At 33.8% G+C, this 16,619-nt stretch overlaps 1 protein-coding gene across 1 annotated transcript; it reads right to left on the bottom strand.

Moving 5' to 3' along the window:
• Window positions 1-11,273: 11,273 nt before the first annotated feature.
• Window positions 11,274-16,315, bottom strand: LOC124360298. Its single transcript, XM_046813802.1, has one exon. It carries the CDS (start codon window positions 16,166-16,168, stop codon window positions 15,098-15,100), a length of 1,071 nt encoding a protein of 356 aa, XP_046669758.1. The 5' UTR covers window positions 16,169-16,315; the 3' UTR covers window positions 11,274-15,097.
• Between the last annotated feature and the right edge of the window lie 304 nt (window positions 16,316-16,619).

Genomic DNA, 16,619 nt, shown 5'->3' with positions numbered 1-16,619 from the left:
CACTTGGCCTGTAAAAGTAGGGTGTGTCTCCGGAAATAGGCGTGGCCTAAGAATGAGGCTTGTATTTTAGTATAGTAGACCATGTAGTGAATGTGTACAGAAAGTTTTATCAAAATTTGGCTCGTACGTTTTTGAGATATGGCTGTCCATAGATTGGTTTTTGTCAGCACTTGGCCTATAAAGTTATTGTGGCTCCGGAAATAGGCGTGGCCTAAGAATGAGGCTTGTATTTTAGTATACTAGACCATGTAGTGAATGTGTACAGAAAGTTTTATCAAAATTGGCTCGTACGTTTTTGAGATATGGCTGTCCATAGATTGGTTTGTGTCAGCACTTGGCCTGTAAAATCGATGTAGCTCCGGAAATAGGCGTGGCCTAAGAATGAGGCTTATTATTTACTATAGTAGACCATGTAGTGAATGTGTACAGAAAGTTTAATCAAAATTGGCTCGTACGTTTTTGAGATATGGCTGTCCATAGATTGGTTTTTTGTCAGCACTTGGCCTGTAAAATCAATGTGGCTCCGGAAATAGGCGTGGCCTAAGAATGAGGCTTGTATTTTAGTATAGTAGACCATGTAGTGAATGTGTACAGAAAGTTTTATCAAAATTGGCTCGTACGTTTTTGAGATATGGCTGTCCATAGATTGGTTTTTGTCAGCACTTGGCCTATAAAGTTATTGTGGCTCCGGAAATAGGCGTGGCCTAAGAATGAGGCTTGCATTTTAGTATACTAGACCATGTAGTGAATGTGTACAGAAAGTTTTATCAAAATTGGCTCGTACGTTTTTTGAGATATGGCTGTCCATAGATTGGTTTGTGTCAGCACTTGGCCTGTAAAATCGATGTAGCTCCGGAAATAGGCGTGGCCTAAGAATGAGGCTTATTATTTACTATAGTAGGCCATGTAGTGAATGTGTACAGAAAGTTTAATCAAAATCGGCTCGTACGTTTTTGAGATATGGCTGTCCATAGATTGGTTTTTGTCAGCACTAGGCTTGTAAAATCGATGTGGCTCCGGAAATAGGCGTGGCCTACAGAATGAGGTTTGTATTTTAGTATACTAGACCATGTAGTGAATGTGTACAGAAAGTTTTATCAAAATTGGCTCGTACGTTTTTGAGATATGGCTGTCCATAGATTGGGTTTTGTCAGCACTTGGCCTATAAAGTTATTGTGGCTCCGGAAATAGGCGTGGCCTAAGAATGAGGCTTGTATTTTAGTATACTAGACCATGTAGTGAATGTGTACAGAAAGTTTTATCAAAATTGGCTCGTACGTTTTTGAGATATGGCTGTCCATAGATTGGTTTGTGTCAGCATTGGCCTGTAAAATCGATGTAGCTCCGGAAATAGGCGTGGCCTAAGAATGAGGCTTATTATTTACTATAGTAGACCATGTAGTGAATGTGTACAGAAAGTTTAATCAAAATTGGCTCGTACGTTTTTGGGATATGGCTTGTCCATAGATTGGTTTTTGTCAGCACTTGGCCTATAAAGTTATTGTGGCTCCGGAAATAGGCGTGGCCTAAGAATGAGGCTTGTATTTTAGTATAGTAAGACCATGTAGTGAATGTGTACAGAAAGTTTTATCAAAATTGGCTCGTACGTTTTTGGGATATGGCTTGTCCATAGATTGGTTTTTGTCAGCACTTGGCCTATAAAGTTATTGTGGCTCCGGAAATAGGCGTGGCCTAAGAATGAGGCTTGCATTTTAGTATACTAGACCATGTAGTGAATGTGTACAGAAAGTTTTATCAAAATTGGCTCGTACGTTTTTGAGATATGGCTGTCCATAGATTGGTTTGTGTCAGCACTTGGCCTGTAAAATCGATGTAGCTCCGGAAATAGGCGTGGCCTAAGAATGAGGCTTATTATTTACTATAGTAGACCATGTAGTGAATGTGTACAGAAAGTTTTATCAAAATTGGCTCGTACGTTTTTTGAGATATGGCTGTCCATAGATTGGTTTTTGTCAGCACTAGGCTTGTAAAATCGATGTGGCTCCGGAAATAGGCGTGGCCTAAGAATGAGGTTTGTATTTTAGTATACTAGACCATGTAGTGAATGTGTACAGAAAGTTTTATCAAATTGGCTCGTACGTTTTTGAGATATGGCTGTCCATAGATTGGTTTTTGTGTCAGCACTTGGCCTGTAAAATAGTTGTGGCTCCGGAAATAGGCGTGGCCTAAGAATGAGGCTTGTATTTTAGTATACTAGACCATGTAGTGAATGTGTACAGAAAGTTTTATCAAAATTGGCTCGTACGTTTTTGAGATATGGCTGTCCATAGATTGGTTTTGTCAGCACTTGGCCTGTAAAGTTATTGTGGCTCCGGAAATAGGCGTGGCCTAAGAATGAGGCTTGTATTTTAGTATACTAGACCATGTAGTGAATGTGTACAGAAAGTTTTATCAAAATTGGCTCGTACGTTTTTGAGATATGGCTTGTCCATAGATTGGTTTTTTGTCAGCATTTGGCCTGTAAAATCGATGTAGCTCCGGAAATAGGCGTGGCCTAAGAATGAGGCTTATTATTTAGTATAGTAGACCATGTAGTGAATGTGTACAGAAAGTTTAATCAAAATTGGCTCGTACGTTTTTGAGATATGGCTTGTCCCATAGATTGGTTTTTGTCAGCACTTGGCCTAGTAAAAATATGTGGCTCCGGAAATAGGCGTGGCCTAAGAATGAGGCTTATTATTTAGTATAGTAGACCATGTAGTGAATGTGTACAGAAAGTTTTATCAAAATTGGCTCGTACGTTTTTGAGATATGGCTGTCCATAGATTGGTTTTTGTCAGCACTTGGCCTGTAAAGTTATTGTGGCTCCGGAAATAGGCGTGGCCTAAGAATGAGGCTTGTATTTTAGTATACTAGACCATGTAGTGAATGTGTACAGAAAGTTTTATCAAAAATTGGCTCGTACGTTTTTGAGATATGGCTGTCCATAGATTGGTTTTGTCAGCACTTGGCCTGTAAAATCGATTGTGGCTCCGGAAATAGGCGTGGCCTAAGAATGAGGCTTGTATTTTACTATAGTAGACCATGTAGTGAATGTGTACAGAAAGTTTTATCAAAATTGGCTCGTACGTTTTTTGAGATATGGCTGTCCATAGATTGGTTTTTGTCAGCACTTGGCCTGTAAAATCGATGTGGCTCCGGAAATAGGCGTGGCCTAAGAATGAGGCTTGTATTATTTACTATAGTAGACCATGTAGTGAATGTGTACAGAAAGTTTATCAAAATTGGCTCGTACGTTTTTGAGATATGGCTGTCCATAGATTGGTTTTTGTCAGCACTTGGCCTGTAAAATAGATGTGTCTCCGGAAATAGGCGTGGCCTAAGAATGAGGCTTGTATTATTTACTATAGTAGACCATGTAGTGAATGTGTACAGAAAGTTTAATCAAAATTGGCTCGTACGTTTTTGAGATATGGCTGTCCATAGATTGGTTTTTGTCAGCACTTGGCCTTGTAAAATCGATGTGGCTCCGGAAATAGGCGTGGCCTAAGAATGAGGCTTGTATTTTAGTATAGTAGACCATGTAGTGAATGTGTAACAGAAAGTTTTTATCAAAATTGGCTCGTACGTTTTTGAGATATGGCTTGTCCATAGATTGGTTTTTGTCAGCACTTGGGCCTATAAAGTTATTGTGGCTCCGGAAATAGGCGTGGCCTAAGAATGAGGCTTGTATTTTAGTATACTAGACCATGTAGTGAATGTGTACAGAAAGTTTTAATCAAAATTGGCTCGTACGTTTTTGAGATATGGCTTGTCCATAGATTGGTTTGTGTCAGCACTTGGCCTGTAAAATCGATGTAGCTCCGGAAATAGGCGTGGCCTAAGAATGAGGCTTATTATTTAGTATAGTAGACCATGTAGTGAATGTGTACAGAAAGTTTAATCAAAATTGGCTCGTACGTTTTTGAGATATGGCTGTCCATTAGATTGGTTTTTGTCAGCACTTGGCCTTGTAAAATCGATGTGGCTCCGGAAATAGGCGTGGCCTAAGAATGAGGTTTGTATTTTAGTATACTAGACCATGTAGTGAATGTGTACAGAAAGTTTTATCAAAATTGGCTCGTACGTTTTTGAGATATGGCTGTCCATAGATTGGGTTTTGTCAGCACTTTGGCCTATAAAGTTATTGTGGCTCCGGAAATAGGCGTGGCCTAAGAATGAGGCTTGTATTTTAGTATACTAGACCATGTAGTGAATGTGTACAGAAAGTTTAATCAAAATTGGCTCGTACGTTTTTGAGATATGGCTGTCCATAGATTGGTTTGTGTCAGCATTTGGCCTGTAAAATCGATGTAGCTCCGGAAATAGGCGTGGCCTAAGAATGAGGCTTATTATTTACTATAGTAGACCATGTAGTGAATGTGTACAGAAAGTTTAATCAAAATTGGCTCGTACGTTTTTGAGATATGGCTGTCCATAGATTGGTTTTTGTCAGCACTTGGCCTATAAAGTAATTGTGGCTCCGGAAATAGGCGTGGCCTAAGAATGAGGCTTGTATTTTAGTATACTAGACCATGTAGTGAATGTGTACAGAAAGTTTTATCAAAATTGGCTCGTACGTTTTTGAGATATGGCTGTCCATATATTGGGTTTTGTCAGCACTTGGCCTATAAAGTTATTGTGGCTCCGGAAATAGGCGTGGCCTAAGAATGAGGCTTGTATTTTAGTATACTAGACCATGTAGTGAATGTGTACAGAAAGTTTTATCAAAATTGGCTCGTACGTTTTTGAGATATGGCTGTCCATATATTGGTTTGTGTCAGCACTTGGCCTGTAAAATCGATGTAGCTCCGGAAATAGGCGTGGCCTAAGAATGAGGCTTATTATTTACTATAGTAGACCATGTAGTGAATGTGTACAGAGAGTTTTATCAAAATTGGCTCGTACGTTTTTTGAGATATGGCTGTCCATAGATTGGTTTTTGTCAGCACTAGGCTTGTAAAATCGATGTGGCTCCGGAAATAGGCGTGGCCTAAGAAATGAGGCTTATTATTTACTATAGTAGACCATGTAGTGAATGTGTACAGAAAGTTTTATCAAAATTGGCACGTACGTTTTTGTGATATGGCTGTTTATAGATTGGTTTTTGTCAGCACTTGGCCTGTAAAATAGGTTTGTCTCCGGAAATAGGCGTGGCCTAAGAATGAGGCTTGTATTTTAGTATACTAGACCATGTAGTGAATGTGTACAGAAAGTTTTATCAAAATTGGCTCGTACGTTTTTGAGATATGGCTGTCCATAGATTGGTTTTTGTCAGCACTTGGCTTGTAAAAATCGATGTGGCTCCGGAAATAGGCGTGGCCTAAGAATGAGGTTTGTATTTTAGTATAGTAGACCATGTAGTGAATGTGTACAGAAAGTTTTTATCAAAATTGGCTCGTACGTTTTTGTGATATGGCTGTTTATAGATTCGTTTTGTGTCAGCACTTGGCCTGTAAAATAGGTTTGTCTCCGGAAATAGGCGTGGCCTAAGAATGAGGCTCGTATTTTAGTATAGTCGACCATGTAGTGAATGTGTACAGAAAGTTTTATCAAAATTGGCTCGTACGTTTTTGAGATATGGCTGTCCCATAAATTGGTTTGTGTCAGCACTTGGCCTGTAAAATAGGTGTGTCTCCGGAAATAGGCGTGGCCTAAGAATGAGGCTTGTATTTTAGTATACTAGACCATGTAGTGAATGTGTACAGAAAGTTTTATCAAAATTGGCTCGTACGTTTTTGAGATATGGCTGTCCATAAGATTGGGTTTTGTCAGCACTTGGCCTGTAAAGTTATTGTGGCTCCGGAAATAGGCGTGGCCTAAGAATGAGGCTTGTATTTTAGTATAGTAGACCATGTAGTGAATGTGTACAGAAAGTTTTATCAAAATTGGCTCGTACGTTTTTGAGATATGGCTGTCCATAGATTGGTTTGTGTCAGCACTTGGCCTGTAAAATCGATGTAGCTCCGGAAATAGGCGTGGCCTAAGAATGAGGCTTGTATTTTAGTATAGTAGACCATGTAGTGAATGTGTACAGAAAGTTTAATCAAAATTGGCTCGTACGTTTTTTGAGATATGGCTGTCCATAGATTTGGTTTGTGTCAGCACTTGGCCTGTAAAATCGATGTGGCTCCGGAAATAGGCGTGGCCTAAGAATGAGGCTTATTATTTACTATAGTAGACCATGTAGTGAATGTGTACAGAAAGTTTTATCAAAATTGGCTCGTACGTTTTTGAGATATGGCTGTCCATAGAGATTGGTTTTTGTCAGCACTTGGCCTGTAAAATCGTTGTGGCTCCGGAAATAGGCGTGGCCTAAGAATGGAGGCTTATGTATTTTAGTATATAGTAGACCATGTAGTGAATGTGTACAGAAAGTTTTATCAAAATTGGCTCGTACGTTTTTGAGATATGGCTGTCCATAGATTGGTTTGTGTCAGCTGGGGGGTGGGGGGGGGGGGGGGTGGGGGGGGGGGGGGGTGGGGGGGGGGGGGGGTGGGGGGGGGGGGGGGTGGGGGGGGGGGGGGGTGGGGGGGGGGGGGATTTAGAATTGATTTATGGTTTATAATTAATTACTGTATTCTTTAATCTGTTCACCAACTGAAAAACACTTTGACCAAAATTTAGTGGATTATTAGGAGCTTTTACTCATGTAATTACAATCAATAATGTCTTATTAAAACAATATTTCAACCTTTGTAAGACATTGATTATTTACATTTAAATTGAATTATAAGGACATTATACATGGTAACTTTGGTTAAAATAAATCCATAGTACTTTATTAAACCACTTCATTGTTTATCACTGTTTCAGAATTTTCATAAAACATTTTTAAAATTGACGTGAATGACTTTGTAAAAAGGAAGGGACTTTTTACATTTCCCATCCTTTGGAAGTAAGGATTCAATGTCTAAGTAGGAACAAAGTCTCCAAACTGTTAGTCCATTATCCTTAATAATATTTGAAATAATAGATGTTTTAGAAAAAAATTCATTATAAAATAAAACATATTTAATTTGTAGAGATTAATTTCAAAAATATTTTTCTCTTAGCCGAATGTGTCATCTTTTCCTCAAATCTATATAATAAATATTTAATTATCTCCATTATACTGCCTCTCCTTAATCCTTTTTAAAAATTGAAGAATCCTTTTTTGTTTCCTTATTTTGATTGTCAATGGCACTTAAAATTATGTCATATTTATTACAAGTATTCAAACATTATTCTTAACCTGACACCTTATATAAAATGTGATGATTAAAAAAAAGCGTGGATGCCTTTTATTTTTTTCTAGCTCAATCCTACCTTAAAGAGATAGTCAGTCAAATTTTTTATACTTCTGGTAGTGTGTATATTCAGTAAAATGTAACAAACAATATTTTGTAGTACAGTATATCATATTTCAAGAAAGTTAGTATTTTATTCATGCTATAATTTGGCACTAATTTATGAGTGTTATTGTCTGGAAGATACCAAAGCCTATCACTCTTGGGGCTGGAAAAATTTCATTTTCCGTTTGTCTCACTGCACGATGTCTCTAAAACGAACTGATCTATAGTCTTTGCAAAGCCTATCAATCGAAGGGTTGAAAACTTTCATTTTTAACTGTCAGTCCGCACAATATCTCAAAAACTAACATACCTATGAACTTGAAAATTTCGAATGAGGCTTCATTTATACATTAGCAACACTGAGTTTGATGATGGTGCATGTTAATCCATGGGATTTCTCTGAGCGTTAGTAAATATTTTTACAAATAAATTTGTAAACAAGCTGAGTTCAATCATATGAGATGTTAACATGCACCATACTATCACATAATCTACATTTTCATACAGTTAAAAGAAAAAGAATAATAGAATAAAAGTCAATGTCAAAAGTTAGTGACAAGATCTGATTTCAGCGCATTCTTGCGCTGTAGTATCCTTCCTACCTTACCGAAACTTTGATTACTTAAACATTGCTATGAAATCTAACTCAATGAAAAATAATGTGATTGTATTATGTGATAAAGATCATGTGTAGACTTTAAATTTTGCATGAAGCTTTATTCCTACATATACAAGAATACGTTTTATGGTAATGCATTTCCAACCATGGAATTTGGCAAAGTGTCATTGAAGCCGGTCACTTGGTATGTTGACACAATTTTCTTTTGTCCGAGAGGAGGATGTAAAATTTGTTTTCTGTATAATATTTGTCTGTCTATTTGACCGCAGGAATCTCAAGAATGAAATGAGCTATAGGCTTGAAATTTTGTATGCAACCTTAACCAAACTCTGAGGTTGAGTGGTAGAGAGGGCTAAATAGCCCTAAACTCCGCCTCTTAAATAAAGGCATATTTCATTTCATTTCATTTTCATTTCAAACTTGTTACGCAACATGTGGTGTGTGTACTTCTATCTTTTTTGATGAGTAAAAAGAAAGAAAATCGCTGTATCTCAGAAATGGTTTGTTTAATCAATACAGTAGTTTCAATCCGCCAAGTTGGCACCCTTGTACTTTTGCTTCTCATTAGCTCTTCAACAGTATTTTATAGGAATAATCTAAAATTTACTCAGTTTAATAATGAGTACATAACTTCCACTTGAGCATTGCACTACAGAAAAATAATTCTCAGTGATTACATTTGTTATTGCAGAGAGTGTTATAGCTTTGAAATCCTTCATCAAACCCACTAAGATACATTTTTAGTTAGAGTATCGACTAAATACATATTCATAATTGGAAGGATAGAGACAAACTACCATAAACATTATATCCAATAGTTTTATTTTTATCGAATACACACCAAATGTTTCAGAACTGGGAGAATAATAAGTTATTGATAATAGTTCTCTAATGATAGAAGGGATAGTCCAAATTTCCAGCCAAACACTTTTGGTTCACCAAGCTCTCCTAATCTCAATTAAGGCAGAAGCATGAAGTGGTTTACAACAAATGGCATTGACACTTTCATCAACGCTGCTGAATAGTAACTAATTAAATATTCTTTAAGTGTTGGTAATTTGGTGCTAAAAGATACAGTACTAGACTAAATGTAATGTTCTTACTTTGATATACCTTTTCCTTTGTAAAGGATGCCTTGTTTAGCATTCCTAGCTTAAAAAAAAATGTTCCTCCTTTCGCTGTGATATATGCTAAAGCTGTGATTAAGAATAACAACAGAACAATAGTTGTTCTGGTACTGAGATTCTTCATTAATTTTATCTTCATGTGATATATTATTTCAAGCTACTAATTATTAATACACAAGAGCACATGTTGAGTTTATTTCTTTCAGAGGTAGATAAAGTTTTCAAAAATGCACTTAAGCGAGCACAAACTGAAGGTGTCTTTTATTTACTTTAGACGCTTTGAGAATTTTGTGGGGACATTTTATAGCAATACCTCCAATGTTGAGCAGCAGTAGTAGAACCATTTAAATAATCTACATTTTCAAAATTTGTTCATTGTTGAGTAAATTGAATTTTAAAATACTAGAGTTTACCTTCTTATTCTTATTTAAATCATTTTAATTGTAATATAATGTCAATATTTATTTGACCAAAATCTTACAAAAATTTAATTCCACTACAAGTGTCTCCTTTGCAGAACTCCGATAAGCTTTAATCCATCGCTTTGATTTAAATTTGAAATCATATTTAGCATTCTTTAATAATTACTATATGAAAAACATTAATATTTTTAATTTAGTTAATTATCTTTGTTTCCTAAATCTATGTAATATTCCTCATTGCAATCAAACCTTTTCACATCTAATTCATTTTGTAAGTAAATATTCAGTTTAAGTTTGTAAAACATAGCCACGTGTCTTTATTTATACTATAGTGTATCTAATAGTTATTTGTAGTAATTTAAAATTATATTCCAAATCATACATTAGAAGTAAATTATATTGAATGTATATAATAAATGGAACCAATTATAACATCATGTGATCTTACACGCCAAAGTTTAGTTCAAGGGAGTTGAGTTCACTTTCAGTTGTTCCTCATGTAATAATAACTAAATTTTCATGAATCCATCAAAGAATTCAATGAAATGACTACACATGCAGTTTTGGATTGTTTAATATCAAAAGACATATATATGAGTGTATATTTTATGTGCCAGCTAATGTTTGTTAGTTACGTTTACACTCTGGGTATCTCGTATCTTCTGTAGACACTAATGTATTGATTGCCTCAGTCAACTTTTGGAATTAGGAGTATTATACAGTTTTTGTTGTGATTGAAAATTAGTATGTAGTTTTTATTGTAGCTGTCGTAAACCATTCAATCATCATCTTCATCACAATATTTTTATAACAAAAAATTCAGTTATTTATGTGGTGACGAAAGAAGCATATTTTACTGATTCCTACGATAAACGTGTTGATTTGATGTAATAATAGTTTTATGTTTTACGTAAAACAAAAGTAAGTAGACAAATGGCAATCTGCAGTCATTTTCATTCAATAGAATGAGTAATTTTAAAATCACTAACCATGGATATTTCTATTCTGTAATATTACTAACAATCATGGACAGCGCTGGAGAGTAAGAGCTCAAAATAGTTCTTATAAAAAGAGAACATCATAAAACAAAAAAACAACTTATAAAAAAAATTGGTAACATTCTTTTTGAATTGATATACAGTATTTCCAAAATATTTTTGGGTCAGTGATTCCTGTATGTTTTGGATGGTTGCAGATTCCCTAACATATTCTTATAGGCTTGTATGAAATCTTCTTTTCTGATTTTCTTTTTGAAATTATTTTTGTTTTACATCAATTGGCATTTATTGCCTTACCACACAACCTCGCTATTGTCTGCTGCTGCAAATTATAGAACTAGCAACACAACCTACTAGCTATAGTAATCATGTATTCTTCAGGTTCTTTTGTGGACTCAGTACAATTAAATAATAAAAGAATAAACTGTAAAAATAAGGCTTGATGAAGAAATGAGAAAGATTTATAACTTAAACCACGAGACTGATCCACATTTTTCAGAAACTTATTCATCATCTCCAATTTTCTTAACACCATCAATGCTAACTTTTTCACAAATATTATTCAATTACAAATTACAAAAAAACAAAAACTTTATGTATATTATTAAGGGTATTACCATAACAAAATTAACTGTACCAGATAGTCTATTATGCGTTCATGTATGTTAGAATGTTTGTATTTTCCGTTTTTTAATAAAATTTATTTTAAAATCTAAATATATTTTTAAGAGCTGTTTAAGAATGGAAGGGTATTATTAATACAAACCAAAAAATATGTATAAAATATATATTAAGTTAGATAAAGCGCAATATTGTACATTTTATAAACTTAACATTTTTTAAATATACCCTGTCTAAACATTATTACTTAGCACTACTGAACAGCAGGGATTTACCTGTACAATATTAACAATTGTTAGAAAAATAAAATCTTAATTTACAATACATAACATCAAAATTTCCTCAATAGAGTTATTTGAATAAAATATAACAAACTGCCATGATTATCGCTCTCATTTTCAACAATATAGTGAATATCATGATTTTGATACACTTTTCTGATATCTTAAATGTAAAAATGTGGAAGTCATTTAAACTAGAGAACACATTTAAAAAGAATAAATAGCTACAACATAAGCTATTATATCACAAACGAATTTCAATGAGAGTTTGTAACATGTTTTAATCCTAAATGTGTTATAAATATTTTCCAAGAAACTTGTAGAATTTGAAAACACTGAATCCTTTGTCTTTTTACAATATTTAAAACCTACTTATTTAATTGTTAATAAAACTTATTTACATAAGTAGGTAAAAACAACAAATTCAGTGTTGTTCAAACCCCACAATTACAAACTAGTGCATAAACTATTTTCATTGAAAACTTTAAAACTGTTTTGTTATTAATTGTTCAAAAAAAATACTTCCTTCAATTCAATTAAATTTTTCATTGAATGATATTCAAATAAATAATAACACTTGTATGACAAATGATTCCACTATAGTGTCTTGTAATAGAACATCTGATTAGCTGCATTTAAATTGAAAAACTTTTGGTTACCACAAATATATTATAGGGTACTATATTAACTTTTATTTTAATGTATTAACATATAAAACACATCACATAAATATTATTTGTGATAGTTACATCTTTCAATGCATGTGTAGTTTGAGTTCTAGCCTTGATAATATTGTAAATTATACACATTAAATGGACTGATTAAATATACACAATAAAGAGAAACCACAAAATCAGACAATTTGAACATTAATTTAATGTTTGACATTAATACATTAAGTCTAACATTATTTTACTTAGGTAAAAACGATTGAGTCTACAACTTAATCTTAGGCCAACTAGATCTTCTGGTGAATCTTTGCTATCACTTTGCTATCTTTGCTATACTTGATCTTTGAAGACACTGGATTCAAGTCACTAAGAATACTACATTGGCACCTGCATTGAGCACTAGTTCATTTAAGGCACTTTCATAACATACAAATCTAATATAAAACATTACACACTCTCAGAAGAAAGAACACTATATACTGATACTTCAATTTGTTTAACAAAAATGTTTAATTAATTACCTGGTAGACAAGGTTTTAGCTTAAAGGACAAATTTATATATTTGTAGCCTATTAATTTTAAATATAATAATATTTTATTGACAACCTTGAGAATAAATTTAACTAAGGCAAAAAGCTATTTATAAACAAAATATAAAAATCGAGTAGTATGTATTAATGTAGGCCTACAAGGTTTAATAATTTTTGCCATTTAAATCTTTTTAATTTTACCAAATATAAAAAATAAGTAAAATAATGAAGATTTTCTTCTATACTACTTGTTATTCCCAATTAAAAATAAGAATATATTCTATACGAATAATTTAACCATTTTAGTGTTCAATTATGCGTTCAAATTAATGTTGTATCAGTAAATTAAATCTATAGTCTATGAATAAATCTGAAAGTGATTAGTTGTAAAAATTTTTCTTCCACATTAAAATATAATATATGATACACCTTTTACGTGTTTAACTACACTAATGGTTAACATATATATGGATGATTCTACAATGCAAACTATTTTTACAACTTCTTCACTTATTCAACCTCACTTAAAAATCACCTGTTTGTTACACTGTATTACATACGAGAAGTTTTAAATAGATGCAGTAGAGTAGAGAAGAAGAAAAATAAACTCATCAGCCAAAATTGATAATTTTGTGTTATTTTTTTTTTAAATCCCCAAACCTCATGGCTCTATGAGTTAACATTCAATGACCTCAATCAAAATTACCATTGGTCTTAAAACCCTGTTACTTAAACCGTTTATTTAAATAATATTTTAGTGTATAGTGTGATCTGTGTTCGATAAGAAGCAGTATTTCAAGTGAGAAACCCTGTTTTCAATATAAATGAAGGCAAAAAACTAATTAATTTATCTGGTTTACATTATTCTTGAATTTTAAGTCGTTCTTTATAATATGTCCAAAATTAAGATAAAACAAAATATATGTATATTATATATACAGTGTTCTTTCTTGATCCTATTAGTCTAAACATCAAAATTGTTTAGTTTGCAACTTGCCCTTTTAGGCCTTATTATAAGTTACTCATAAATATATGTTTTACACTAATTTGTATGGTAATACAGATTTAAGTAGCCTAAGGTGTTGAAATTTAATTGCACGTAAAATAGGCAATTTAATTATCACTATATATGAATACAAATTCTGAACTATTAATTTAATGAAGGACATCTCAAAACATTACACAAGCCAACAGAAAAAACATTTGCATATTTAAATTTGAACTATTATTTTTAAAATTATGTTTTTCTTTTAAAAACAGGACTACCAGACAGTATCTATTAACATATGAACACTAATAAAAGGAAGATTAAGTAATTACAGTATAAAAGGAACAAATTGGGGTGGAGAGATTAATGAAAAGTTTAATATATCTGTTGCATCTATGACCATTTTCTTCAGCGGACTGGCAGTTTTTAGGTGATTAATATGTAAAAATCATGTTTATTTATATATTCAAAACTAAAAAAGTTAAACTAAACAGAATTTTATCTTCTTTTTAAGGCACAATATTTTGTTTTGAAAAAAAAAATATATATATATATTTATTTATCTATTCATCAAATTTTATAAATAATTAAACGAGGTTTTTTGAAATGACATTCCAAACATGACTAGCCATTTCCAAAATGTGTTTTCAAAGTTAGCTTTTGTTCAAAACTACTGGTAAATAACTGATAATTACATACACAATAACTATTATTGTTATTACTAATTGAATTTAATTATTGTGTAAATATTCAGTATAGTAGTACTTGGCAGTAGCAAGAACTGAAATCAGACTAACAATACCGATAGTAGAGCCAAATTAAAGCTTGTCCACCACTTCCTAGAAGCTGCCGACTATAATTGAAAACTGTCATTTATTAATTTCAAGTAATTAATTTTAAGAAGTAAGTATGTATGAATGTAGAGTCTATGGTTTAGCAGAAAAAATCATGAATAACCTTCAGTCCTCGGAAGAAAATAATGAATCTATAGATATTACAGACATTACCTGAAAATAGACTACACACTCAAAAAATACCAGTTGTCAATTGCTAACCTGTCATAAATCTAGACATATATATCTGGTAAACATAATAGTACAAATAATAGGCTTACTAACCAAAATTAAATGATCTGAATGAAAAAATGGTAAGTGTTGAAAATTTTGTGACAATTTATTTTGTAACTAACCCGTATAAAATAAATAATTAAAATTGTGTCTTATAAATGTATTTGTGAACTCTAATATTTCAATTGTATTTCCACCATATTTTTTTAATCAAATCAAAAAATGAAAACGTAGACCATTTTGAAAATCAAACTGAACGTATTTTCAATAAGAAGACAGTACAGAAAACTACTAGGATATTGTACAGATTGAAGTAACTTTTAATAGGCACATCAGTAAAATTATAATAATAAACAAGATTTTTAATTTTCACCTGTACATTCCATAAACTTTTATGGGACTATCACTGTAGTCATGACTAAACCATTTAGGAACATGTTCAATGGGGTAAGAAGGATAAAAAGGGGTACTCCAACATGGTAAAATAGTGTGGATCATAAGTAGGTAGTTCAGTGGGGCTCAAGTAACATAAAGGGGGAGATGTTTGATAAGTATACAAGTCCATCGTACTAGATACCTCTTGTGGAGTCCGCGGTTTGACAAGACATAGGGCCGTCTCTTGACAGGAGCTTGTGACTTCAATCCGTTCATCACAACACAAGGTGGTGCAGCAGCCAGGGGAAATCCTCTTTGATTTGAAGTCGGAGTAGTCTTCTTCAGCTTTGCGTTTTTTGCACGTTAAATCCAAGCAGTCCTCACCGATTTCACTGCGTAAGCTGTTTTCTAGTTTCAGCCACTTTTGCACTTGTCTCCTATGAATTCCAAATTTTCTTGCAATAGCTCTTTGATTCCCATGACAGGTTTTGTCATAGTAAAATGCATCAAGTACCTGAAGCTTAAAACTTGTAGAATAAAATCTGCGTTTACTTAATGCTGCACAGGTAAAATCCAGAGCTTGGTCACTTCTGTCATAAGAGTCAATACTACTAACTTCATCTTCGGAACCAGAATCGCCGTCGACGTTGATCTCTTCTGTGTCTGAAGCTGAGGATTGGTCTGGTTGTGGGCTGGGGCTGGGAGAGGAAGGCGCTTGCAGGCAACCCGCCACACCAATCTCAGCACGGGCACTGTCGTCGCGCTGTCTGGCTGAGCTAAGGTTCAAGGCCACTTCGTCCTCGCTTTTGTTAACTCTATTTTCTGATACAGCTTGTACGGTTAATCTTAAGTTTGATTCCATTTGTAACCATTTTTGGATTTGCCTTCTGTGAATTCCGTATTTTCTCGCTGTAGCTCTTTGATTACCTTTACAGTCTGAATCAGTTCGATACGAATTTAACACTAGCAATTTGAACTGAGGTGAGAAAATCCGTCTCGAGCTCATACCTTTGCTGTCGGGTTTTCCTCCTTTCTTCTCATCTAATTTGATGTGTTTTTCTGTCGGTGGCACTGTCCCTTCTTCCCACTCTTGCTTAATCCCATGCGCCATCGCACTATTATCAGACACTACCATAGGAATAACAATTTTACACACAACGAACAACACACAGTAACACTTGCACTAGCGAAGTGAGAATTCCAATTCTCTATCTCTCTCACTCGGGGCTATCCTACATTCCCCTCCCTGTCCTCCCCACCGCTCGGCAACATCAGGCCAGACTGAGCGGCGCTGTGACGAGTACGGTTCACATGTTGTCACAAGCGCGTCAGAACGCATTTGTATATCTGAAACAAACGCTAATCAATATTTCGTGAAAACTCTATATATCATTCTAGCACTGATATTTTATACCTTGAACTTATTCAGAAATTTTAAAAGTCAATCAATAAAAAAACAATTTGATTTTGAATAGAGGAATGCTTGTGAACATGGCTTAGAAGGAGAGGGAGAGAGAGGGAGACAAAAACAAGTTTTAATCGCCGTTGCCAGATTTATACAAATAGCACAATTTATCATCATAAAC

Source organism: Homalodisca vitripennis, chromosome 4, assembly GCF_021130785.1.
Source record: "Homalodisca vitripennis isolate AUS2020 chromosome 4, UT_GWSS_2.1, whole genome shotgun sequence".
NCBI lineage: Eukaryota > Metazoa > Arthropoda > Insecta > Hemiptera > Cicadellidae > Homalodisca > Homalodisca vitripennis.
The sequence above is the reverse complement of the archived record's forward strand: the minus strand, read 5'-3'. Positions and strand labels throughout refer to the sequence as shown.

What these genes read in the sequence shown, in the direction of transcription:
- LOC124360298 (XM_046813802.1), bottom strand. Translation starts at nt 16,168, where the DNA reads ATGGTAGTGTCTGATAATAGTGCGATGGCGCATGGGATTAAGCAAGAG.